At 54.6% G+C, this 26,430-nt stretch overlaps 1 protein-coding gene across 1 annotated transcript in view; it reads left to right on the top strand.

The window, feature by feature from the left end:
- The first annotated feature begins 1,958 nt into the window (after positions 1–1,958).
- The window catches only part of ALX4 (ALX homeobox 4), a 40,934-nt gene continuing 16,462 nt past the window's right edge, over positions 1,959–26,430 (top strand). The window contains exon 1 of the mRNA XM_059069929.2: positions 1,959–2,403. Within this exon, the coding sequence (XP_058925912.1) occupies positions 1,959–2,403 (445 nt within the window). The remainder of the gene's footprint in view (positions 2,404–26,430) is intronic.

Genomic DNA, 26,430 nt, shown 5'->3' with positions numbered 1-26,430 from the left:
AGAGAGGCGCGGGTCCCCATGGGCGGCGGGGGAAGGGTTCGGGCCTGCGCACCCCTGTCCGCGGTTTGCAGAATATCTTTATTAACGAGCACTTCAAGGTAAGCCGCGATGGAAACCAGATGTGGGATCGCGCAGTCGGCGGCAGAGCAAGGAGCAGAGATACCAAGGGAGAGGGGTGGGGGTGAGGATTAGCTAGGATGAGGTGGGGGGTTGAAGCGCGACCCCCCCCCAGGTATTTTTTTCTTAGGGAGACCTTTTAGGTGCAGAAGATTGACTTCTGACCCACATTCCTGGGCTCAGGGCGCTCAGGCCCTCTCTCATTTTACTCTCTGCCCCTTCACCTTTCACCCCACTCCCTGCCTCCCTTGAGATACGTCCTCTATCCACGGATTTTTCCCTGCAGTTTCTCGAGGGCTGCTCTTACTGGTCTCCTTCAAACTGAGTCATTCCGCAGTCAGAGATCCGTTTCCTCTGTTCTGTGCGTGTTCGCTGTCAGCAACACCATCCCAGATCCGCGGAGGGACTCACCTCAGCCTGGGTTTCAAGGCAGGCGCTGCTACTTCCCAGCTGTGTGACCTCAGCCAGGTGACCGCACCTCTCTGAGCCTCGGTTTGCTCATTGGAGAATGTGGGGACCCCGATTTCCACCACTCACGGTTGTTGTGAGGTGCGATTGATGATTAGCCATGTGGAAAGGACTGGACGGGGCCGTAAACGTTCTTTTCCCTGGGGCGCACACAACCCATCAAATCCAAGCCATTCGGTTGACAGTCGGCGACAGAGAGGCCAGAGATTAGAGACTGCCTTACCCCCACCCGAGCAGTGAGCAGGTGACAGCGTGACGACGAGGCGAGGCCAGCTGGTCTCCCAACTCCACATCCTCAGGTGTGCCAGGCAGAAAATCCCCTCGGTCGGGCGGAGACCTACCTGAGGCGTACGTAGGGGGCTCTCGCTCGGGCCCCCGCTCTCGTCGCGGCTCCTTCCCAGGAGGGGAGAGGTGGGGGGAGGGGGCCGCGTTCTAAAGCTTCGGAAACTGGCCCAGCCTGGGGGTTCCCCAGTGTCTGAGTGAACGCGGGCCCCTCCTCACCCCTACCCAGTGCCCTTACAGGAAAGGGAAATAGTTAACGAGACGTGAAAGTGGCCGTACACAGGATGCCCGCTGCGCGTGTGTGTTAATTTCATGGAGGAACCGAGAATAGGCAGAAGGGTTGGAACCAGGGGAAGAGGCGCCAGTGGGAAGACCCACAGCTGCGCCGCCAAGTTCGCCGGCAAGTGTACGAACGACTTGCCTGCACCTGGATGCTAGCGTCCCATCAGACTCCGAATGTCGAAACCTGTTAGGTTTTTTTTGGTTTTGTTTTCTTTAATATTTTTTAAAATCTGTCACTAAAGTTTTGCATATCCCCCACCCCTAGGCCAAAGCTTGGACCGACCAATTCTCAGCCTAGCTTCGGGAGCCCGCCTTGAATCGAAAAGGCCTTTGGGCGGCTCTTGGTAGAATCCCCTCCGAGCGGCGAGCGAGCTAGTAGCATCTCCTTAAGTGGGGCGGGGGTGGGGGGAGTGGTGGAAGGAGAGTAGGGAGAGAGGACAAGAGGGAGAGGAGGGGCGAAAAAAAGAGTCAAGAAAAAAAAAAATCACTCTCTTTTTCCGCTTCAAAACCTTAAGAGGGTTTGGGAGAGCTGGTCAACTTTCCGAAACATCTGAATCTTTTTACAGTCCTCGGTTCTTTCCCTGGGCCAGCTGTGGGGAGGGAGAAGGGAGAGAGAGAGGAGGGGGTGAGAGGAGAGAGAGAGAGAGAGAGAGGGAGAGGCGTGGAGCGGAGGAGGGGGAGAGCGAGCGGGCCGGCGCGGCGCGCACAGCCACCGCCTCCTTTTGCCTCTCCAAACTCCCGGCCAAGGCGCGCGGTGGCGTCCTCGCGCTCTCGCTCGCGCCCCCGCCCGTCGCCCGCCCGAGCCAGGCATGAATGCTGAGACTTGCGTCTCTTACTGCGAGTCGCCGGCTGCTGCCATGGACGCCTACTACAGCCCGGTGTCGCAGAGCCGGGAGGGCTCGTCGCCTTTTAGGGCGTACCCCGGCGGGGATAAGTTCAGCACAACTTTCCTGTCGGCTGCCGCCAAAGGGCAGGGATTCGGGGACGCCAAGAGCCGCGCCCGCTACGGCGCGGGGCAGCAGGACCTGGCGGCACCCCTGGAGAGTGGCGCCGGAGCGCGGGGCTCCTTTAACAAGTTCCAGCCCCAGTCGCCGGCCCCGCAGCCGCCGCCGCCGCAGCCGCCGCCGCAGCCACCCGCGCAGCAACCGCATCTCTACTTGCAGCGAGGCGCCTGCAAGACGCCCCCGGACGGCAGCCTCAAACTCCAGGAAGGCGGCGGCGGCCACAACGCGGCCTTGCAGGTCCCCTGCTACGGTGAGTGCACGTGCAGAGCCCTCGGGCTGGGGTCCCCAGGACCCAGGGCTTCGGCACCTTCAAAACCCGTTCGGCTTGCGGGAGGCAGGAGTCGGCGGGCTGGGGAGGCGCGGGGCCGAGCTGCGTGTGACTTCGGGTAGGGAAGTGGGGATCGACCGCTCCGAGGAGACCAAGGGATCCCTCCGGCCCCCTTCAGATCGCTCGGCGGAGGGCTCGGAGAGTCGGCTATTAAACTCAACCTGGAGTCTGTTTCTCCCCTCTTCGCCGTTCCCCCAAACCACTTGCTTTGCGCTGCCCGCCGGGCCGACTTTGAAGCGGATGCTTCGCACCGGCTCAAGGCGTGCGGGTGGGAAACAGTCGCAGCGCAGCGCCCGGGCGCTGGGCTCCGGGGCTGCCGAGGCCTCCCTCCTCGCCGGCTAGGGGGCTCCTCGGGCGGCGCCGCAGGTGGGAGCGTCGCAGGTGCGGAGCCCGGCCGGGAGCCTGGAGCGCAGTCGGCGGAGCGCGCCCGGGATATGCTGTGGAACGGGGGCGCCGCACGCGCGCGGGTCCAGAGACGCCTGAGGCCGCGGAAGACCCGAGTCGAGGTGGTTCGCGGCGGGCAGGCGGGCCGACCAGAGCTCCCGAGCGTTTCTCCTTCCGCGATCCCCGGAGGCGGCCGGCCTCCGAACAATGGTTCAGGACCGAGCGGCTGGGGAAGCCACAGAGTTCCAGGCGGCGCAGTGCTGGGCAAGAGGGAAGGTTCTGGGTCCTGATCTGGGCCCACGGGGAACCTGAGGCCTAAATGACCTCCAAGCCCCCTTGAAGGCGGCCTCAGGACGCAGGCCTGGGCCCCGAAGCGCCAAGCGCCGCGACCGTAGTGCAGGAGAGAGCCTCTCAAGGGCGGCCTGAGGCCAGAGCAGCTGAGGAGCCTGGGCCTTCTCTCCCACAGAATCGGCATTGGTGAGCCCCAAGTTGGCAGGGAGAGAAACTGAGAAGGGAGGTAAAAAAATCCCTGGGTACACACTCTCCCCCTGGGGCCTTGGCCTTCAGGCAGGGTCCCGGAAATGAGCTGGTTCTGCCAAGACAACGGCTTTGGCTGCACTGATCCAGGCCCCATGGGGAGACACCAGGCCTGCGGACAGAGGTGGGACATGGTGGAGGCCTTGGAGACTGGAATAAGCTTAGGAAACAACCCGTGGCAAACGCTTTCTTATACTCAGCCTGGATCTGGCTCCCCACAGGCTCAGAATTAGCCCACTAAGTGGTCGCCGACACGCACAAACATGCGCACAGACCCTTGACTGCACTTGGATTCTACACACACACACACACACAGCCACTTCCTCATGAGCGGCGCGCTCACACACACACCAAGTACGCTCATGTGGCTTCGCACAGAGCCACGCGCTCTCAAACCCGCAGGACAGACCGAGCAGATTTAGAGGGACCCGGTGGCTTTCCCCACCGCCTCCACCTCTCCTCTCCACCTTCCTGTTGGAATAAGATCAGGCGCTCGGACCACAGACACTCACAGCCCCACACAGGTGCTCCTTCCACACTCAGGTGGAGAGGGGCTCTCGCCCTGTCCGCGTGCGCCAGCCTGCCAGCCCCGGGGATCAGGCTCCCTCCTCCTGGCCTCGCCCAGGCCCCTCCAGGTCCCTGTCCTTTGGGAATGTTAGGTGTAAGCCAGTCTCGGGACTGAGGGACCGGTGGAGGTTCGCTGTGCAGAGCCAGGGGACTCGCATGTTTTCTCTCCCACCGCGCTGGTTTTTCATGTGTTAGAGAAATTCACCCAGTGAGGCTTCTGAGGAGGCTGAGTTAATTTGGCAAGGGGAGATCCTGAGCTGCTTTCAACCTCTCGTTTGGAAATGTCTTCAGGTTCAGAGGGAAAGGGGAAAGAGCTAGACCCCTCTGAGCACTGCCTCTGAGCCCTGCTGGGCCCCCACTGCCAGCCTGCATAATGCATCCCCTACAGACAGTAGCCACTGGGGCAGCCCACACTGTGACCTGAGAGTAAGAAATCCCTCTAAAGCCCTGTTTCCTCATCTGCATCACGAGGAGATAACAGTAAGGCCTCATGGGGTAGTAAATGTTCCCCCACAAGAGCAAGAGTCTAGCTTCCCCGCTCCACGTTTCTACCGTCGGCCTCTGTGCCGTTGGAACCTGTAAGCACCCAATTGTGAGGGCAGGCCCCCCGACCTTGCGCTAGGCAAAGCCCAAAGCTGCAGGTTGAGACAAAAGGCAGCTCAGAAACACCAACAGGACCCCACTTCGCTGATGCCCAAGATGGAGGTACTGCTCAGGGCAAAGCCACAAACAACAAACAGCTCTGCTTATTCTTTTCCTTCTCTCAGCAGCTGCTGTTTCTCTGGCCAAGAGGAGATTTCTGGGTCCTGTAGAAAAAAAGTTAGGCACATTAGGTCCAAGAGGAGGAAACCGAGGCACCAAGAGGTGAGGTTCTGATCTCTAGAGAGGCAGCTGGGAGGAGGGCCTCTGGAGCGGGCTCTCTAGGTGGCCAGCAAGCAGGGAGACTGAAGCACACATTGACATGGTTCTCTCCCACACTCGTGAGAGCATGTACTCCAAAGGGGGGAAAAAGCGTCTAAGGAAAAACCCTCCGATGTCCCCAGGAGCTTGGGGAAAGGCAGAGGCAAACACGGCTTTGGTGCTAGGCTTGCTGCGGCGGATCTCGGCCCCCACCCAGGGTAGCTTTGGCCTGGCAACCTCCTTCCCAGCTCTGCGGAGGAGAGGGTCCGAGGTCTCCTTTGGGACGTCAGCCCGGGGAGCCAGTCCTTGGGTCCAAGCGCTCCTTGGAAAGGTGCGGGTTTGGGGGCTGTGCTGGGGCCCCGGCGAGAGAGGCTGCGGCAGGGCAGCCGCCTCAGGTCTCCAGTGGCGGGGCTTCTCGGAGATGGGGAAAGAGGGGGTGAGAAGCCTATCCCGGCTGCAGACGTCCCCTGACTGCGACTCCGTTTCCCCATCGGTACTAAAAGGGCGACGAACGGTGTGACTCCCCAGGCCCCCCTGGGTGCAGAGACGTTCGCGCTCTTACTAAAGAGCCCCACCGTGTCCTCGCGTGTTGCACTCCCGACCCCGTCAGGCTCCGGGTTCACACTTCGGCCTTCCCGAGGCCCTGCCTGCTGGCCCATCCTAGGCTGCACGGGCCCCAGGAGACACGCCAGGTTGGAGACCGATGTCTCTCGGCCGGGCGAAGAGCCTCCTCGCCGCGGGATTAGGGACCCCGGCACCTCGCTCCCAACGCGGACGACTCTCCAAGGCGGCCGCTTGCGCGGCCCGCCAGGCCTTGGCCTTGCGCCCCGGAACGCTACCGAGAACAGCACCGCTACCTCCTCCTCTTTCGCTTTCGATTCAGTGCTCGCAGGTTTTCGTTGCTAGCCCACCGCCACCTTCCCCTCCAGCCGTCCGCGAAGGCAGCGCTCTTAGCGCAGAGTTCTTGGGAGACGAGGGCAGGGCCGGAGACCCCCGGGGCGCGGCCGAGGGGCTGGTCTCGATTTGGCGAATTAGACGCAGAGTTTAAATGCTAGAGATATTTATTTTCTCCCACCAACACAATCCACACACCACAAAATGTGTAAACTCTTCCTGGGTCATATTCGAATTTACTCAAAGAACCGGGGTGTGTTTTGTGGAAGAGAGGCCCCCCCCCCCAAAAAAAAAGACAGCGAGAAACCGAGGCTTGCACGGTAGCCGTAAGAGCCCGTGGGTGACTGTGGGATGATGGAGGGAAAACTCAAGCCTGAGAGCTGTGACGTCGACCCCCGGTCCATTTAGGGGGTGGGGGAGGAGAGGAAAAAAGATGCTTTTAATTTTTTTACTTTGTTCATTTCTATAGCCTCCAGTGTGCTCTAACAGTCCAGCCTAAACACATACAAGCTTAAATAGAAAAACAGAAGGCCTGGATTAAAGGTCTAATATTATTTTAAATCAGTCGATGAGCACAAACTTTTCTTTATTCTAATTTATATACAGTGAAGTACACAGTTAAGTGGAAAGTTTGAAGAACTGTTACGTACGTGTTCGCTGTATAACGACCACTTGGATCAAGACACAGACCGTTTACGTACTGTATCTGTAAACAAAAACTTTCGGTGGGGGGATTTTTTTTTAACTGTTGTAAGGAAATTTCAGAAGAGACTTCAGGGAAACCGGAGAAGCTGCCCTCCCCCCCGCCCCCCCGCACGCCCCTTGTTCGCGATAGCGGCGTTTCTTGAGTGGCCTGACCTTGTTCTCCCGGATCCGCGTGGTCCCTGCGCTTCGAGGGAACGAGGGGCTGCGCCGGGAACCTCGCCGCGCAGGGCTCTCATGAAGTCGCCGAAGCCCCGAGTTTTGCCCGCTGCAAAGAGGGGCCACGGCAGGAAAGCAAGTGAAAAGTACCGTACATAAATTTTTGCCGTAGTCCCGAGAACCTTCGTTTCAGAAAGCAGCCGGACGCTCTTTTCCGTGGGCAAACCTTTCCACCTTGGCCTCGGCCCCTTTCTCTCTTCCCGCAAGCCTGCCCTCGGCTTCGTTTTGGTGGCAGACTGACATGTGAAATGGAAATGTAAGGGCCTCTGCATGTACGGGGACTGAAAGGAGGTTGGAGTCCCGGCGTCTGTGTGGGGTTCGGGCTTCTCCGCCGACCCCCTGGACCAGGGGGCCCGGAGCAGCGGTCAGAGGAAGCATGTGAAAACTGTCGGGGGTCCCGCGAGGCTCCGAGGGCCTGGGATGGAGAATGGCGAGGCCGCGCTGGAGCGGGTGTGCTTTTCACTGAAGGGAGAGGGGAGCTGGGGGCCGGATGCGAGCGGATACTTGGCTGGAGAGGACTCTCAGCACACCCGCAGCCTCAGCGTCCTCAGCTCCCCCCGCCCCCAGGAAACCGAAGGACCCAGGCACAGGCACAGTTTGGGGTGAGGCGGTGAGCCAGGTGCCACCTGGCCACGTGCTCCCGCAGCTACCGGGCTGACCAGGCGTTGTCGAGGTGACAAGGCAGGTCGTCGGATTCGGAAACCAAGACAGGGAGGACTCGGCTATGGGCTGATTATCACCCAGCAAGTTTAGAGTGAAAGGCACCGCCCCACCCTCTCCCTTTGCCCCGGAGCTGTGGGTGCCACAGGCCAGCCTTCTGTTCAGACTAGACAGTGAGAAGAGGCCCTTTTTTCAAAATAGGGCTTTTCTGGAGAAAGAGGAGGCGCTTCTGTGCGGCCAGCAAAGCCTCCCAGAGATCAGAGCTACTGGTGGCCCCCAGGGACCTTCCATCCAGAGGTGCAGCCCTGTGCCATCTTCTCTAGCCTACACATGTGCAGACGGGTGGCGACGCCCCCAACTCCACTCAAGATGCTCCTTCTTCACCCAGTACAGGGGTGCAGGGTAGCCCGGGGCAGCTAATGCCATGCTGCCTGGAAGCTGGTCTCCCTACAAAGGCTGGGCTCAGTGGTGCCACAGAAGCCTCCAGTGTGTCCAGGGAGATGTCTCGGGAGCTCCGGACGCACCGGACCTGTGCACCCGCCCTTCCCCAGTGCATTCTGTCACTTTAGCAAAGCCCCTCTTCTCTACCCCGTCCCACCCCAGGCCAGCAGCACCAAGGAAGAGAGGGAGCGGTGGAAGGGGAGTTGAGGCTCAGTGGAGAGGAAAAGAGACACACAAAGAGGGTGCTCAGAGCAGCGAAAGGCTGGGGAATAGGGGGGCGATGCGGAGCGGTTTGGGGGCAGCTAGAAGGGTCACTGCGCGTGAGGAGAGGAGGGCTATTGGGAGATACCGGCGGGTAGATGGGGTGCTGAAAGAGGTGCCGGCGCCTGCCAAGTACCTGTCTTTCCCGAGGACCACGCCGCGAGTACCGGGGACCGCAGGGTCGGGTCGGGGCTGCTGGGTGCGGGCGACGCTGCGCCTTGGAGAACGAGAGGGAGCCGGCGCGCATTTCATCGGATTCTTAAAGCAGATTGTCTCAGGGCGGCTTCTCCTTCCAAACTGGGGTCCCGAAGCCTGGGCGTCAGCCCCAAGCACCTTGCAGATGGACTGCCGGGGACCCAGGTCGGGGCAGAGCGGCAGGTTCTCCGAGCTCTCCAAGGGCCACGGCGGAGAAGATTGAGAGGCTGTGGAAGGTTTGGGCCGGGTGCGAAGGTCCAGCTTGGCACCCGTGCGAGGCAGGGCGCACATTCTGGGTTGAGATGGCGGCGGGTCTCCACCACGGTTTTCTCTACTCCCTGCATGGCCTTGGGAAAATCCCTCCCCTTTCCCTTTCCCTTTCAGGTCCGAATTTTAGTTCTGTGAAATGCAGGATTCTGGACGATTTCCAAAGGCCCTCTAGGGGTTACTGTGCGGGTACTAGTTTGGACCCCCTCACCCTGTTTCCCTGCCCTCCTCACCCTTACATACATTTTAATTTTTTTTTTTTTTTGTCCAGGAGAAATCGGGGTAGAGTGTGCTGGGAAAGGCTTTCCTGGAAGTGGAAACCTATCCTGAGGGTTTCCTGGGGTGTGCCAAGGGGCGCAGGCACCAAGTAGGCAGCAGTCCCAGGACAAGTGGGCAGGCGGTCCTAGAGCAGCGGAAGTTGAATGCAGGCTCTAGATTCCAGGCTGGGGCTTCACTATGGAGAGAGGAGAGGGACGGGGTGTCTTTTTGCTCACGAGTGACCAGCCTCAAGTCGGGGGCTCAGGGGTTCTTGGCCCCTCCACCTCTCCTGTCGCCTGTCTGCACCCATCTTCCCTATCTTGGCATTTACCGGTCACCTACCATGTTCCAGACCTTCTCCTAGAACACACCCAGCGAGCGGCTCCCTGCCGTCCTACACCTTCTGTCCTTCCAGGTGTATACATTGGGGCATAGGAAATGTTCACTGGCTGCAAGGATGAATGAAGAATTGGTGTCTCATTTGGAGTGTTGCCGGAGTGTGGTTAAGTGCCCCGTGAGCATATCCCAGTACCTTGGCTGGTGTGGGTGGGGGCCTGGGGGTTTGTGTGAGCGCACGTCCATCGTGAACGCGGAGCGGTGTGCCCCGCCCACACTCATCGGGGGTCCCGGTCCTGCTCTCCCAGGGTGATGCAGGGGTCCGTGCCTACTAATGTGTGTGCGCTCCTGTGTGGAAGGCGTGCGTTCCCCAGAGTTTCGGAGGGTGCAGCCAGCGTAGGCGAGCTGTGTGCGGGCAAGGGTGAGCACCTGTGCACGATCCCGGACCCCCCGCCCCCCTACGCCCGCCCCGGGGACAGCGCGTGTCGTAGGCTCTGCCATCAGCGTCACGGGCCAGGAGGCGGTGACGAAGAGCCTGTGTGTCATGGCCCGTGGCCTTCTCTGTCACTGGTCGCGGCTTCTCAGGGAGGCTGACTCACCCACTGGCAGGCAGAGTCCCCCTGTGGCCAGCTGGGGCTGGGCGAGCCTGAGCGTCTCCCTGGGGACCTCACCCAGCCCACCCACGCTGCAGCGGGGCCTCCTCCTACCCCCAGCCCTGAAACGTGGGCGTGGTCCTGTGGGGCTGGCTGTGGAAGAGTCCGCACCATCTTTATGCACATTGCAGATCTCATTTAACAGGTGAGCAAATGAGGCCTAAAGAGAAGTGGATCCCCACAGACCAGTGGGAAGGGGGGAACCACCGCTGGGGCCAAGGGAAGAAGGAGTTGGGGAGTCTCTGCCCCCGCCCGACCCCGGCCACCGTCTCCCTTTGCTGTAACCCATCCAGTAAGTCACACAGTCTGTGCATCAAACAGGGTAGGTGTTTGCAGTCTCCTCCTCCTTCAGAAATAAGGTGGGCTCCACCATGAGCTCCTGGGGTTGCCAGGGCAACAGAAGAGCACCCGATGGGATTGCAGGAACTCATCCCGAATGTGACCCAGCGGGGCAAGGACTCCTGCTCTCTGCTGGGCTCCCTAAACCAGGTTTTCTTTCCTAAGTGCATGGAACCCATGCAGTGAGAGCCCAAGGGGGGGTTAGCTGAGGCCACATGACCGACTTCCTCCTCAGAGGTTGACCATCTGCCAGGCTGCAGACATCGGTTGGGTCTAGAAGCCTGGTACCCAGCCCTCCAACGTGATGGGTCATGGTGTTGGGATGGGTGCCCCACCCGGTCCCAAATGCCGTTTCACAGGGAAGGGGACTGAAACGCCTAATTCCAGTTGCTCACCAAACTTTGGCTGTCCCTGTGCCAGGCCTCACGGGGATTCTGTGAAGCCCTGGACGCAGCCCCTGCCTTCAGGTCCAGAAGTCCTGCCTTCAGAAGACAGACTAGTGACTTGGCTGTTTGCAGTTCATGGCGGGGGGGGGGGTGCTGGAAAGGGGAAGCCCAGATTCAGGCTGGGCAGAGAGAGGCAGCTTGGCTCCCCGCCCCCCCCGGTGGGCGGAACCTCGCCCAGGAAGGTGAGGGCTCAGAGAGGTTGAGGGAAGTTGGGAGTTGCCACAGACCAGCTGGATCTCCTCTGGGAGCTGAAAAGCTGGCAACTTCTTCTCTCCTTTCTCCTTTTCCCCCTCCATGCCTTCTCTGTAGGTCAAGAGATCTGGGTTCAAGTATTGGCTTTTCCCTGGAAATGGCCCTGTGCCTTTGGAACAGTCCTCTTACCTCCGGTTCCACTCAGTTTCTTCATTTGCAAAAGGGGATTTGTTTGGGCCTGTCCTGCCTACGTGGGAAGGGAGTGTGTGAGGCTGCAGAGAGGTAGTACGCCTGCAGGTATGCCCTGCAAGGTCACGGTCTCCACCTGGGAGGACTAAGGGCCCCACCCCCTCAGTCGTCTTGCAGGAACTAAGGTCTTTTGAATGGAGGGCGGACAGGGTTCCCATCAGGTTTCAGAACTCTGGTGCCTCCTGGATCTGTGGGCCTCCCTGATATCCAGGGGTCTCCCTGGCCTTGTCTGCAGCCCCGCCACTCAGCCACATGGGCTGACATGTGACTCACACCCCAGCACTGAGCTGGGATGGCTCCACGGCCCCCCCTTCAAGGAGGGAGCTCATCGAAGGGCAGAGAAGGCAAGGACGCCCACGGTTCTATGCACAGACCTCCTTTCAGGGCCTCGGTCTCCCACCTGAAACCCCCCGCCTGGGACTAGTTGATTTCCGAGGTCCTGGGGTCCCGCGCTCTTCCAGGCCTCGTTGTACCAAGAGGTTCCTCGGCCCGGCCTGCCAAGCAGGAAGAGTCTGGCGGTCTTGCCCGACTCCCTGCCTCAGGACAGAGACAGCGAGGAAGTGAGGGGAAGTGAGGCTGGTGGGGTGCGAGGCAACAGGAGGTTAGAGTCGGCAAGGGAAGGCCTCTGCTGCTGAGGACCCCGTGTGGCAGCTCATGCTTCCTGAGCACTTCTGCTTGTGCCAGGTGCTTCCTGGGCGTGAGTTCACGGAATCCCCATCTCAGCCCTGGGAGAGAGATTCAATTATCATCCCTATGTCAAGGATGAAAGCAGACTCATAGGAGATGAGTAACTTGCCCAAGGTGGGACAGCTCGGAGGTGAAAAGGTAAGTACTTGACCGCCAAGGGCTCTGAGGACCCAGAGGGCATACTTTGGTAGGATGATCCTAATTAGATTTGAGGTCACTCTCATCCGGTCCCAGATGATATGGGATTGAAAGGCTGGGTTTCACAAATACGGCCCCCAAAGAGCTTCTCTCATCTTCCCATCTGGGGATGCAGGGGCAGATGGGAGGTCAAGGATGGGCTTGGTGCCCGGCAGGTTGGAGTCTAGACCTGACCTCGGACCTTGGGCCCAGCCTCTGCCCTGTTCCAGTGTCCTGCTGCGCTGTGGTGAGAACACGGGGCCGGGCACTGCGTCGGGACCTCATAACTGTTTTGAGGGATTTTACTCCTTGAGTTCCCGGAGGCCCCAGGAATGTGCCAGAACCTCTGGTCCGGGCAGGGTGGAGCTGAGGACCGTATGTGGGAGCAAACAGTGGGGAGATACCTACTTCCTGGGCAGGATGAGAGACCGCGGTGAGGCTTTTGTCTGTTTGGTTTCAGACTTTTCCCAGAGCCTGGAGCAGGGCTTGCTATACGTGGCAGGTGCTCAACGCACGTTTGGGAGGGAAGGAAGGAAGGGAGGGAGGAAAGGAATCAGGATGTGAACGTGCTAGGAGCTCTAAGAATCTTTCTATCTTCTCGTCCTTCCTCCTCCTTTTGAATCTGAGCCTGGGTGAGAACCCATCTTGTAATTCTCTTGTACCCTGGTGGCAAATAATTTATTTCCCTCAGGGATCCCTCTGGGGAGTGCGAGTAGGGGAGTCTTGCGTCGCCCCGTTTTGCACAAGCCTGGGGTCCGCTCAGCCTCTGACAGTTAGAGGAGCATCTGTTCCCCCACTGCTCTCCTTCGCTGTCACCTCCAAGGCCACAGCTAGGGTCTTGCTCCTTCCCCCAGGCCAGCTCTAGGCAAATGGGCTTCCCTACACCCGCCTCCCCGCCGCCACACCCACTCCTCTCAGGTCTCCCCCCTTTCCCTGCAGTGAGCTCTGGGCCCCTGGTTCTTCCTGCTGTCTGCCTAGCCGGGCGGGGCAGCCCCAGGGCTGCAGACGTTCCTCCCTGGGTACCCCATCCACTCAGCCCCGCCCCACCCCAGGATTCTGAGATTCCACACCTCCGAGGGATGCAGCACTGTGTTCTGGCCAGGATGCTGTCGTGAGCTTACGACCCAGTGAGAAGGAACTTTGAGACCTGAGCCTGGGGTGGAGTCAGCACTCAGCAGGTGGTGGCCACCACTACTCAGTGAGCCGGGCACTCTGGGAGGAGGATCAGAGAGGTGGAGGAGACTCTGATGGAAGCGCTTCCTCCTGCCTCTTTAGAGAGGGAATTGGGCATAAACAAAGCTGTGAGAGGTGCCCTGCCAAAGGCTCCCCCTCCCATCCAACAATTCCTGCTGGGTTGTGGCCCTATGTCGTCAGGTGTGGAGCACTTGGCAGTGAATGAGTTGATTCCTGCCCACGGGAATGTGAAGACGTGGGAGTCCTCAGGAAAAGTAAAATGGACTGAAACTTAGTGAGTATGGGCATTTGAGGTGGGCCTTGGAGGTTGAATAGGAGTTCACCAACTGAACGAGCTGGAAACAGCACTCTAGACTCAGCAGATAGCACTTGGGTCAGGAAAGTACATGGAGTGTTTGGGAAAGAGCAAGTGTGTGGCTTGCAGAGGGCATGATGGACACAGGCAAGAATCGGCCTGAGGAATGACAGGGGCAAAGCCGAGAGGGCCATTCACTTTCTGGTGAGTTGTTCAGACTTCAGGGAAGCCCCTGGAGGCCTCTGAGCAGTGCAGTGAGAGGCTGAGACCCCAAGCTTAGTGTGGCCTCCTTTAAAATTCAAATCTTTATTTTAATTAGGGATAATGTTTATTGTGGTAAAATATACATAACATAAAATTTACCACTTCGAGGATTTTAAACGAACAATTCACTGGCATCAAGTACATTCATAGTGTTGTGTAACCATCACCACTATTCCCAGAACCTTTTCATCTTCCCAGACGGGCCTGTTGAACAATAGCTCCCCATTTCCCTCTCTTCCCAGCCCCTGGAAACCTCTGTTCTACTTTCTGTCTCTGAATTTTCCTACTCCAGGCACCTCACAGAAATTGAATTATACAATATTTGTCCTTTTGTGTTCGGCCATTTGTATATCTTATTGGCCATTTGTCTGTCTTCTTTGGAGAAATGTCTATTCATATGCCCATTTTTAAATTGAGTTGTTTGGCTTTCGTTGTCGAGTTGTAGGAGTTCTATGTATATTCTGGATAGTAATCCTTTATCAGATATGTAATTTGCAAATATTTTCTCCATTCTTGTCTTTTCACTTTCTAGATGGTGTCCTTTTCATGCACAGAAGTTTTTAATTTTGATGAAATCCAATTTATCAATTTTTTCTTTTGTTGCCTGTGCTTTCATTGTCATATCCAAGAAATCATCGTTAACTCCAATGCCAGGAAGAATTTCCCTTATGTTTTCTTCTAAGAGCTTTATAGTTTTCGCTCTTAAGTTTAGGTCTTTCATCCACGTTAAGTTAATTTTTGTAGATGGTGTAAGATAAGGGTCAAACTTTATTCTTTTGCATGTGGATATCCAGTTCTCCTAGTATCATTAGTTGAAAAGACTGTCCTTTCCCCATTGAATGGTCTTGGCAGCTTTGTAGAAAATCAATTGACCATATGTTTGAGAGTTTATTTCTAGGCTTTCTAGTCTGTACAGTGGGTCTGTCCCTGGCATGGCCTTCTGAGATGAAGGTCCAGAGTTCCAGAATATGGGGAACCTCATTAAGTCATCTTGTTCAGTCCCTCACCCCCAGGCCAGAGACTGAGCAGCCAGAGAGATTCAGCTCTGGGACACACTTGTTTTCCAGGAACCAGAGCTGGTGAGAAGGGGTGGAGAGCAGAGCTAGTGGTGAGGGTGCCAGAGCCACGACCTTGTCGTCTGAGTAGGCCCCTGGCTGTTTGGGAGCCCCCATGTCCTTCAGCTGACCCTCCTGTGAGGACATGGCCTTGGGGGAAATTCTCCTGTGCTCTTAGGGTCCATACGCCGCCTCCTGAGGGGACCAAATCTGAGACTACGCCTTTTGGTAAGATGATCCCAGAGCCCTTCTCCCATGGAGCCGGGAGGAGCTCTAGGAGGGAAGTCCCCTGTGCACCCTCCCTGGCTCTGTACTGTTGGCCCTGTGAATATCTTGAAGATATTCGATTTCATTCTCATAAGAGGCATTTGCTGCTCCCCGTCCTCCACCCTCCATCCCAAGTGCTGTCCAGTGAGCGGCTCAGCCAGGGACTAGATAGTATTTGACACCCCTGGTAGGTAACCAAAGGGGAGGGGGGGCTCTGCCCCCCTCTGTCACTGCCGGTGGAGCAGTGGGAGCCCCAAAGGGGCTCTTGTGAGGCCAGTGCTTCCCGCCTTGGAATCCCCCAGCCCAGTTGAATAAACAGAGGCCTAGACTCCAAGCCAGGTGCCCAAAGGCAAGTAACAGGCACAGCGTCTAATGTTCTCGGATTCTTGTAGAAACTGTGTTCATCCTACCATTCAGCTGCACAGGCTGCCTGAAGCTTCAGATGCCTTGGATTCGGTGAGGCCAGTGTAGCCAGGACCTGGGAACAGATTTCAGCCTGTCTAGCTGAGTGACCTTGGGCCAATTAGTGGACCTCTTTGCCTCAATTTCCTTATCTGTAGAGTGGGTATATGAGTCATATTGTGAGGATTAAATAAGATGACATAGGTAAAGAGCTTAAAACAGTTCCTGGAACAGAGTAAGCGCTCAATAAATATTAGCTGTTATGTTTGATAGGATTTTGCTAGAACTTTGAGTAGGTGAAGCCGGAAACCTTGACAGAGAGTTATGGTTGACTTGAAAGCATAAAATTGGAAAATGAGCAAATTATTACTGAGTCCACACTGTGTGGTTGACAAAACGTTTCAAAATACGGACGAGTGATGAAAGGGGTGTAGGCTGGCTGGCTGCCTAGCATGGGGCCAGGAGGGATCAAGGACGAGAGAAGGGTACCCCCGGGCCCTCCAGACCTCTCAGGCCACATCTCCCCAGGCTGCTGGGGAGTTTAGGCCCCCCCTTCCCTAAACTCACGGTAACTGACTGCTCGGGGAGCAGCCTCCTTGTTTGCTCAGCATCAGGGATCGGGGGCCGCCTTGGAGAAACATGGCCTGAGCCGAGGCAGGTGGACAGCCAGGGCCGGGCTTTACCTAATAAACTGCACAGGACTCAGCCCCTCAGAGGAGATTACGCGAAGCCGGTTTTGTGCTACACGAAGCACATTCTCACTGTTTCATGGGACGATTCATTTCCCTGAGAAGTACTAAGAGAGTACTGAGAAGAGATGTACTCGTCACGTATCCACTGCGGTTTTCTTGCTAGAAGGTACACACCGTACACTTTAAAGCAGAGACATATTTGACGTTTTCTTCAGTTCCAGATGAGCAGGAGGCAATGAAAGAATCATTCTTCACCGACGTGTTCTTTGTAAATATTGGAATATTGAACAGTGTTTATACTTATTACACGTGATGGGCAAAACACTTGAACCCCACCCACTCCAAACCCCAGCCATTTCGATGGAAACTCTAACAGCTTAGGTAGAGCTTTGTTCTAGAGATTTTGAATTTTTAACCATTTTATAATTTTAAAGGTGGAATTTTGTTAAGCCAAGATTGAATCATCTTATCCAGCCTTACCAACCTCAGAAAACTTTAACTAGCCGTCTCACAATTAATTCAGCCATTACTTTTCCCTTCTTGTCCAAGGAGAGAAACATCTTTCTGGCTTTTTTTGGCTTGCAAAGGATTCTTTAGGTTATGCACACAGCATTAACACATCTGGAGGAAGAAAACACTTGATTTGGGTGGGAAAAAAAATTCTCTCTAGGCCGACGCGGTCATTGTGCAGGCTGAGACATCTAGTTGCTTAACAAGATTCATCTAATTCAGAGGGTATTTGTTGGGTGCCAGATGTGGGGACCAGAGCTTGATAAGATGTTTTCCCTGTCCATGATGAAGATACTATCTAATGGTGGAGGCTGCCATGCAGCCACACTTGCAATGCTTTGTGAAAAGTAATCTAATTATTAGGGGTCATTAGGGGAGTTCCGAGGAGGGCATGGCAGGAAATCCGCAAAGAGGAAGTGATAATAGACTCCGGCCTGGAAAGGTGAGCCGGGGTTCGCTGGGCAGAAGCGGCTCCAACGTAGTCCTGAGTCACCGAAGTTGGTTTCTAAATGACAGCAGCAGTGGCGGTGGCGAGGCGACGGTTACCTTTCTGGAAAGGTCCGTCTATCCACTCCCCACCCCCAGAGAGCTTTCAGGTGGTGTGATGGTTAGAGGGCAGCGGATGCTCCCACAGAGAAAATTCTTCCGGAGCCATTAATTATTGGTGTCCCTCCCTAGGAAAGATGTCCAGATGCCCCAAGAGTGCAAGTGGGAGTGAGGTTTTTATAAGGAGCTCACGACTGCTCTGACCTTTGCCAACTGGTTTGTAAGCCACTCTGTCTTCAAGGCGGTGACTAAAATTACAGTTCTCATGTCACGGCTATAGCTTCAAGATGCAACCTAACTTAGGTTAAAAAGTATTTATGGAAGGGCCTTTCTTTAACATCAACTAGCAGTTTTCAATATGTATGTAACAAATGATAAACAAAATTGTGTCAAATGTTTCACCCCGTTTATCGTCTTTGTTCTATGTATGTAAAATGAGCCCTGATTGGAAGGGGACTGGGTGGGGGGCTACTTGGGACAGGGGTTTGTGGCATGTTCTGGGCAGCTGCAGCTGGGGAAACGAGCTAAAAGGAGTACACCTGAGGCGGGGGCGGGGCAAGGATGAGACACTGCAGCTTGAGTGACTGACTCTGCTCTGCTCTTGCAGCCGCCCTGGCCTAACTTGCCTCCAAATCATAAGTGTATTAAGCTATCGTGGGGGATTCCCGTTGATAGAGAGCGTGCTGTGTGTCCGGCAGAGATGTGCATTCTTGCACTTGACTTCACTGAGATCTCACAAGCATGCTGGGATGTGGGCATCCTCCACCTCACTTTACAGATGAGAAAACCGAGGCACACAGAGGCCAGGTCACTTTGCCAAAGCGTGAGTGGCTTGGAAGCCTCCTTAACAATCTCCTTTAGAAATTTCCCCATTCCTTTAATGGGGAAAACTGACACTTCCTTATCATGCATAAAGAGCTAGCTATACACAGCTTTCACAGACCTCTCCAAGGAGATCGCTGCCTTGAAGCCTCTCCTACACAGAGATCTGGAGTGGTCCTGGAAAGACTGCTCCCCCCACCAGGCTGGCCTAGATGCCCCTGCTCTGTCCCCCTCCCCACACCATAATCACTGCCTCCCTCATGAAGGGGGACTTTTGGAAGGAAGGGGCCATGCTTTATTAGACTTCGTATTTCCATCACATGGAACTTTGCCCAGCACAGAGCTGGCGCCCCAGAAATGTTGCTGAATGAATGAATGCAGCAAAGAAGCTGCAGAATCAGGAGCCAAACCCAAGCCTGTCCTGCTCCAAAGACTTTTCATTCATTTCACCTAGAGCAGGATTTAAGCTTCGCCATCTTGCCTCCCTTGGATCCAATGGCACTATTACAGTGTCTCCGTGGGGATGGTTGGGAATGCACATTTTTCTCCCTGCTCTGAGGGATTAGGTGGGAGATAGTTAGGGACATACCCAAGGCCACTTGGTTAGGCGAAGGTAGAGAGGGACAAGGGGCAGACAGACCACCAAGCTGATTTGAAACCGGGAGACACAGTCCTTCCACGGACAGGCCTTGTGATCGCTCGGGGTCTCCGTATCCTTCCTGGAAGGTGAGTAGTGGCACAGGGTGACCCCTGAGCTCTGGGACTTCTTGTTGGGGTTAAGGGAGAGTATGGAGGCTCCCTCTTCTGTGGCAGTGGACCCAGCCCGGTGGCCGCCAGCGCCCCTTCCCCTGCGGGGTGCTAGGATCTCCTCCAGCCTCATGAGGCGGGGCTTGGGGATGAGACCTAGGCTGGACCAGGAAGGAAGGAGCCGGGAAAGCTCAGTCTCCATGAGGACAGCAACTCACAGGGGTGGTTAGAGTCCCTGACTGAGGTCACGACCCCAGCTCACCCCAGTAAATATCAGGAGGTGATGTTCAAGTGTTAGATCATAAATGCGGCTTCTCATGGTCACCCGAAAGTCCTGTTTAGATTAGTCCTCTGTGATGGAAACATCTCCAATGGCTCAGTCGTGTCTCCCAATGACAAGACTAAGTCTGCCTGCAATCCCTTCAGGACTGCCTGTCTACGTAAGAGAGACAGCACACCGTTGTGTGAGAGGCCGTAGACAGGACCGTGGGCTTGGAGCTGGACCCTCTGGGTTCAAACCCCAGCTCGGCCCTTCCTAGCTACGTGATCTTGAGCAAGATAAGCTTCTCTGGACCTCAGTTTCCTCATCAGTAAAATGGGGGTAAAAACACAGACCTCCTAGGGATCTGGGGAGGATCAAATAAGATAGTGGATGGGTCAGTACCACTCAAACACGAGTGATTATGTGATTGTCCTTATTATTGTCACCAGCCCGGGGGGGGGGGGGCCCTAAGGCTTCTCATTTAGTAATTTAGGGCCAGCTCAGTTGGGAGTTGGGATGTCCTGTTTTGCCGTAAAATGTAGCCTTGCCAGGACCTCTGTAGTTTCCAGTACCCAGTTCAAGGTCACGCTCTTGCTGAGGCCTCCCCGACCGTTTCAACAAGGACCGACCGCTCCTCCTCGTGGACACGCTGCGCCCGGGATGCAGGGCTCTGGCCATTGGGCCCTGTAGCACTCGGCCACACTGTTACGTGTCTGTCCCCTCCACGAGGAAGGGGAGGCTCTGGGGAGGTGCTCGGTGAACGAACCAACAAGTAGACCAAGGACGGGGCACCGGGAAGAGATGCAAACCAAGTCTCATCATCGGGGAAAAGACAAGAAAAAAGAATTTGGGGTGTAAGCTGGGGGACGGAGGGGACCTCGGGGGCTGAGGGCAGGATGAAGGCCCTGACGGGCACTGGCTAGCGGGCTTCCTTTTCCTGTTTTCCAATCTTTTTTTATTGTAGTAACATACAAGTAATAATACAATTTACCATCTTAACCATTTTTAAGTGTGCGTCAAGTGGTCTGAAATACGTTCATAATGTGCAAGTGTCACCACCATCCGTCCTCGTTTCCTCTTGTAACACTGAAACTCTGTCCCCGTTAAACGCTCCAGCCCCTGGCAACCATGGTTCTACTTTCTGCTTCTATAAACTTGACTGCGCTAGGGACCCAGATAAGTGCTAACATACAGCGTTTGCCTTTTCGTGACTCGCTTGTGTCACTCAGCATCACGTCTTCAAGGCTCATCCGTGTTGTAGCAGGCGTCAGAATTTCCTTCCTTTTCGAGGCTCAGTAATACTCCACCGTATGGATGTACCGGTTTGCTTCTCCATTCATCTGCCGATGGACACTTAGGTCGCTTCCATGGTCCAGCGGTTGTCAGTGGTCTTTCTTTTTAACCCCTTCTCTTTGGATACAAGGAAACCTCACTCATTTAGACTAATTGTAGGAAGAGCTGAAATTATAATAGAGGCTCAGACAATAAAAAGTACTTTTATGACTTTTAAGGTCCAAGAGTAACTTGACCTCAGCTGACAAAATACTGCTTCCTTCGGGCCTTCGAAGAGCATTTAGGAGAACCACGTGCTTTGATGGGATCGCCAGTTACTTATGTGGCTGCAGGTGTGGGTTTCCATAGGGCTGGGGAAGCCAGGTATGTTCCTAGAGTTGGCTTTTGCCTTGTGATTTCGATTCCAACGTGCAAGCCCATTTGTAGAGGCCGTGGATAGTGCTGGTGACGTGGCGGAGGAGAGATTGCTAACTAAACCCCAGTCTGGGTCCTGTTCAAATTACGACAAATGCCGGCTTCAGAACTGGGATTCCTGGAGAAAGCGGTTTCTTCCCATTTGTCTGCATACTTCTTCTTTTTAAAAGCTTTTGGTGGGGCTTCCCTGGTGGCGCAGTGGTTGGGAGTCCGCCTGCCGATGCAGGGGACGCGGGTTCGTGCCCCGGTCCGGGAAGATCCCACGTGCCGCGGAGCGGCTGGGCCCGTGAGCCATGGCCGCTGAGCCTGCGCGTCCGGGAGCCTGTGCTCCGCAACGGCAGAGGCCACAACAGTGAGAGGCCCGCGTACCGCAAAAAAAAAAATAAATAAAACAAAAGCTTTTTGTTTTGACATATTTTCAGACGTCAAAAAAGTTAAATGTAGAATACAAAGAATTCCCAGATCCCCTTGACACCAATTCCCCAAATCTTAATGTTTTACTATATTTACTATATATTTACTATATTACTATATTTACTATATAATGTTTTACTATATTTCACTATATATCACTCTCAATCTCTCTTGTATATATGTATGTATCAATATACATACCTATACACAGATACGTATTCTTTCTTTCTGAACTGTTTAAGAGTAAGTTGCAGACATGTGCCTCTTTCCCTCAAAATACTTCGGTATTTAGCAGAGAACGAATGCAAACTGAGACCTGGTGTCCGAAAGAAAACAAGAAAGAATTAGTTGGGTGTAAGCTGGGGGATGGAGGGGACCCTGAAAACAAGGTCCCAAGAAAAGGCATCAGTCCACATTTGAGGTCCCAGATGGTCGATGAAATTCTATCAGGACAGTTACATCAGGGCCAGCACTGAAGGTCGGATGTCATGGGGCAGATTTAGAGGCGTCAGAGAGGAGCCATTCTCCTGTGACTCCCACTTTATCCCTTCCTCCCTGACCCTGTCTTCTGGCTGTCCCGTCCCAGCCCCACACAGGGTATCCACTCCAGGAGGGCCCGGAGGAACTGCCGCAGGCTTAGGGGTCAAACCTCAGCTCTGCCTCGCACCAGTTGTGTACTCTCAGGCAATTCCTTTACTTCCTCTGGCCTCAGTCTCTGGGACTGCCAAATGGGCATATTTCACATGGCTGTTGTGAACAGCGGTAGTGGGGGCCTGACAGGTGTGCTAGTACTGGGTAAAGCATGAAGCGTCCCCGTGCTAATTCCTTGTCCTTCCTTGGTTCTGGGACGCGCCCTCCATCCTCTGGGCCACAGGAAACCTCCCCACCTCAGTGTGTGGGAAGAACCAAGAGGGCTGTCTGAGAGCGGAGTGATGGAGAGGGGGCTGCAGCCCCCGCCTCTGCTGACGCTTCCCTGGGGAAGAGCCCACAGAAGAGCTGGCAACAAATCCGCCAGCTACATGGACCGCCACCTGGGCAGAACCGGGGTGTGGGTAGCATTTGTATGGCTCACTTGTAAGTAGCTTAGATGGCAGAGGGTTCCCCGGGGTCTCCGCGAAGGGCGGTGACTCGGGGGGGTCAGAGGAGCTCAGGTCAGGCCTGGCACCCAGTGGTGGTGACATTCCATGGGTTCCTTCTCTCTGAGCCTCGGTTTGCCCATCTGCAAAATGGGGGTGCTGAAGAAAGCCACCGTGTGGGAATTCTGAGGGACCCTCAGAACCGGAGGAGGAAAGAGCTCTTTGGGGAAGGGCGGGGACCCACCTCATCCACCCCTGTATCCCTTGTAGGGCTGAGACAGCGGCAGACACATAGTAGGACTGAATAACTGCTTGTTTGGCCAACCTTCCCAGGTAGTGCCTGTGCCTTTAACTAAACTTGGAGAGACTTCATCTGAAGCCGCAGGGACCGGGGCATCACCTCTGGCCCCGAGGAACGTAATTGGGACTGCAGTGCCTCCTGGTGGCCAGTGTGAGCCACTGCAGCCTTGATGATGCTGGACTGGGGGGCTGGCTGCCTAGAGCCTTCACGCAGGGACCCGGGAACCTGCCCTGTGGGTGAGCATGGCGTCCCAGGGCCCCGCGACTCCTCCTCAGTCTTGGCTTCCTGTAGGGGCTGCGCCTTCTCCATAACCCCTTCTCTCCTCTCGCTGGCAGGGAATCCGGCAATACTTGTTGACATGAGGAAGCAGAGAAGCCAGAAAGTTTGCCCAGGGCCCTAGCAGCAGCGGGGCCACCTTTGGCCCCTCACGCCCTGCCCCGTGGCTGGTTTCTCTGAACCCCGTCATCCCGCAGGGCCCCCACACAGCAGCGTGTGCTCAGGGACCGAGGCCCCCCGGCTCCGGAGTCCAGCCCCGTGGCCTTGGGTCCCTTTCCTGTGGGCGCTCGGTCACCTCAGCAGGGCGTGCAGAGCTGCCCCGGCGCTCCCAAAGGCAGGAGCCCGGGCCCAGCTCAGGACCCAGCTGTGCAGGGCGGCCCTGCTCTGAACTGCTCACAGGACCACACACCAGTGCTTTAGAGCAGAGAATCCAGTGTTTAATGAGAGGTAAGCCCAGCCCCCGGGGTCAGGGAGGAAGAAGGGGTCAGCCTTGCACTGAACCTTGGAAGCCCAGTAGAAACAAGTCAGCAAAGAAGAAATACAACAAATAAAAGGTTAACTTTACTAGTAATAAAAAAAAATGTAAATTCAAACAAGATTTCACTTTTATCCTTCACACTGGCAAAGATGTTAAAAAACAGTATAATGACTGGTATTGGCCCTGAAGCAGGTGGGCACATGGAGGAAACTGGCAGATTTCTACAAGACCCGTTTATCAGAGCTCTTAAGGTGTGACTGTGATCTAACGCGGTATTTCTAGCTCCTGGAGCTTCTTCTAAGGTAATTACCATGAAAGTGTCAAGGGATTTAACTGCAAGGATATTCATCCCAGGCCTGTTATCATTTCAAACAGTCAGCGATCCACGTGCCCAACAGTAAAGGACTGATGAAATAAAATAGTTTGTCCATGCGGTGAAATACTATGCAGCCATTAAAAACGATGTAGTAGAAGAATATAGAATAGGATGGAAAGATATATAGGATAGTGTTAGGTTAAAAAAAGAAAGACTTGTACCAAAAAAAAATTATGTTTCCTTTTTGTGTTTGTGTGTTACAGTTTTCTTCTTTTGGTCTGTCTTGATTTTTTTTTTTTTAATTTCCGTATAGAACATAGATAACTATATGTAACGAGGTGGGAAGAAGCCACAAACTTTACAGAGGAAGATATGCAGGGAGAGGAGGAGTTAGCCAGATACATGAGGGACAGAAGGGCATTCCAGTTAAAAGAAAGAGCACATGCAGGGATGGGGTAGCCTGCAGCCGCTCGAGCAGGGTGTTGGAGGCATGAGGGCAGGTCTGTGGGACCGGAAGCGAGGTGCAGAGGCTGGGGGTGGAAAGATGTGAGTCTGTGTGGAGAACGGGTGTCAGTTCCGCCTGGGGAATCCTGAATGCCACAGCCAGCCTGACTTGCAAGGTTGGCAGATTTAGCAAAAAACTAACAACAAAACCAGGACGCTCTCCCTGGTGGCGCAGTGGTTGAGAGTCTGCCTGCCGATGCAGGGGACACGGGTTCGTGCCCCGGGCCGGGAAGATCCCACGTGCCGCGGAGCGGCTGGGCCCGTGAGCCATGGCCGCTGGGCCTGCGCGTCCGGAGCCTGTGCTCCGCAACGGGAGAGGCCACAACAGTGAGAAGCCCGCGTACCGCAAAAAAAAAAAAAAACAAAAACCCAGGACACTCCATTTAATTTAAATTTCAAATAAATAATGAATACGTTTTAGTATAAGTATGCCCCATCCAATATTGGGGACATACTTACACTTTAAAAATGACTGTTTCTCTGAAATTCTAATGTAACTGAGCACCTGTATTCTATCTGTCCACCCTAAGGAGGGCTCTGGGCACCAGCGAGGGCCCCTAGGCACCAGCGAGGGCCCCTAGGCAGGCTCCCACTAGATGGGGTTGCGTTTTAGACACTCTCTCTGGTTGTCGTTGAGGGCGGTGAGTCTGAGGCAGAGAAACCAATGAGGCCTGCGCTTAAGCCAGAGCTCGGGACTCGCCAGTACCCAAGAGGCCTCAGAGTCCCGGGGGGGCCCCGTTTGTGAGGACAGGGGCCTTTCGCTGAGGCGTCCCTACCCTTCCTCCACCCACCTCCCGTGGCGCTCACCCCCGCCTCCCACATCACGCAGCCGAATCCAACACCTGCCAGAGCAGACCCCGCTCAGGATTCTAATCGCTGCTTCCACATAGCATTTTTAAATGATAACAGCCATTTCTGGTCATGGTACAACAGATAGAAAATTAAGTCAGACGAGAAAAAAAAAAAAAAGGATCCAAACCCAGATACCAGTATTCTTACCTCTGGAAACCTTTAGTATTTTCTAAGGACAGATACCCCACCCCGACCTCCCCTTTTTTTCAAAGTGAGATTTACTTACTATAACGCGAACATCTTTAAGTTACCGAAATGCTGTTCTTTCACATCAGTTTCACTCATTTTTCATCAAATGCTTATTGAACCCCTTCTGCATACCAGCCACACAATACTAGGCGTTAAACAAAAGGGCTAAACAAAACAAGTATATTCAGATATAGTCCCTGTTTTCTGGAAGGGAGAGAGAGAGACAATAAATAAAGGAAAAACAAATAGATACAAAATAATGTGTATTCAATGCCAAGAGAGAAACAGTCTGTAGAATAAAGAAAATCAGGAAGGATCTTCCAGTTATGGAAATATCATCCTTTATTTAACCAATCTCCTATTATTGGATATTTTGGTTGTTTTCAGTTTTTCCATATAATAATGCCATGATGAACTTTCTCTCTAGTTAATTCTCTGTGCCCATCCATAATTCTGTCTTTAGTTTAAATCCCTAGAAGTGAGATTTCTGGGTGAAGACATACAAACTTTTTCCTTACTTAGTTTTTCTTTACTGTATTTAAGCCCAATTTTTAATTTTCTCTATAGTTTACATATTTTTTATTTTTAAAACAGCATGGTGTAAAATTAAAATGGGGGGGTATAATTTTATGAATTTGAACACATTCCTGTACAGACTCACGTACTCACCATCACAGCTGGGATACGGGATAGGGATAGTTCGGCACACCAGCCCTTTGTGGTGAAACCTGCCCCCTCCCCAGCCCCCGGCAACCAGTGATCCGTTCTCCGTCCTGGTACTGTCACCTTCCCCAGAATACCATATACCATGCAATAAATAAGTAGAGTCATGCACTATATACATTTTGAGACTAGATTTTTTTTTTTTTTTTTTTTTGCGGTACACGGACCTCTCGCTGTTGTGGCCTCTCCCGCTGCGGAGCACAGGCTCCGGACGCACAGGCTCAGCGGCCACGGCTCACGGGCCCAGCCGCTCCACAGCACGTGGGATCTTCCCGGACCGGGGCACGAACCCGCGTCCCCTGCATCGGCAGGCGGACTCTCAACCACTGCGCCACCAGGGAGAGCCCGAGACTGGCTTCTTTTACAGACCATCATGCTATGCTGTCTCTGAGAGTCATCCATGCCATTGTTTGTATCACTAGTTTGCTCCTTTTACCTCCGTAGCATCCCACTGCATGGCTGTTCCACAGCTTGCTTATTCATTCACCTGTTAAAGGACATTTGGGTTGTTTCCAGTTTGGCGTGATTACGAACAAAGCTGCTATAAACATCTGCATACACGTCTGCAATGACAATAAGTCTCTGTTTCTTTAGGGCAAATGCCTAGCAGTGGGATTTCTGGGTCTAGCCATAAGAGTATGTTTAATTACACAGGACAACGCCACGCGGTTTTCCCACCAGCGATGAATGAGC

The sequence above is a fragment of the Kogia breviceps genome, chromosome 7, assembly GCF_026419965.1.
Source record: "Kogia breviceps isolate mKogBre1 chromosome 7, mKogBre1 haplotype 1, whole genome shotgun sequence".
In the NCBI taxonomy this organism is placed as follows: Eukaryota; Metazoa; Chordata; class Mammalia; order Artiodactyla; family Physeteridae; genus Kogia; species Kogia breviceps.
The sequence above is the reverse complement of the archived record's forward strand: the minus strand, read 5'-3'. Positions and strand labels throughout refer to the sequence as shown.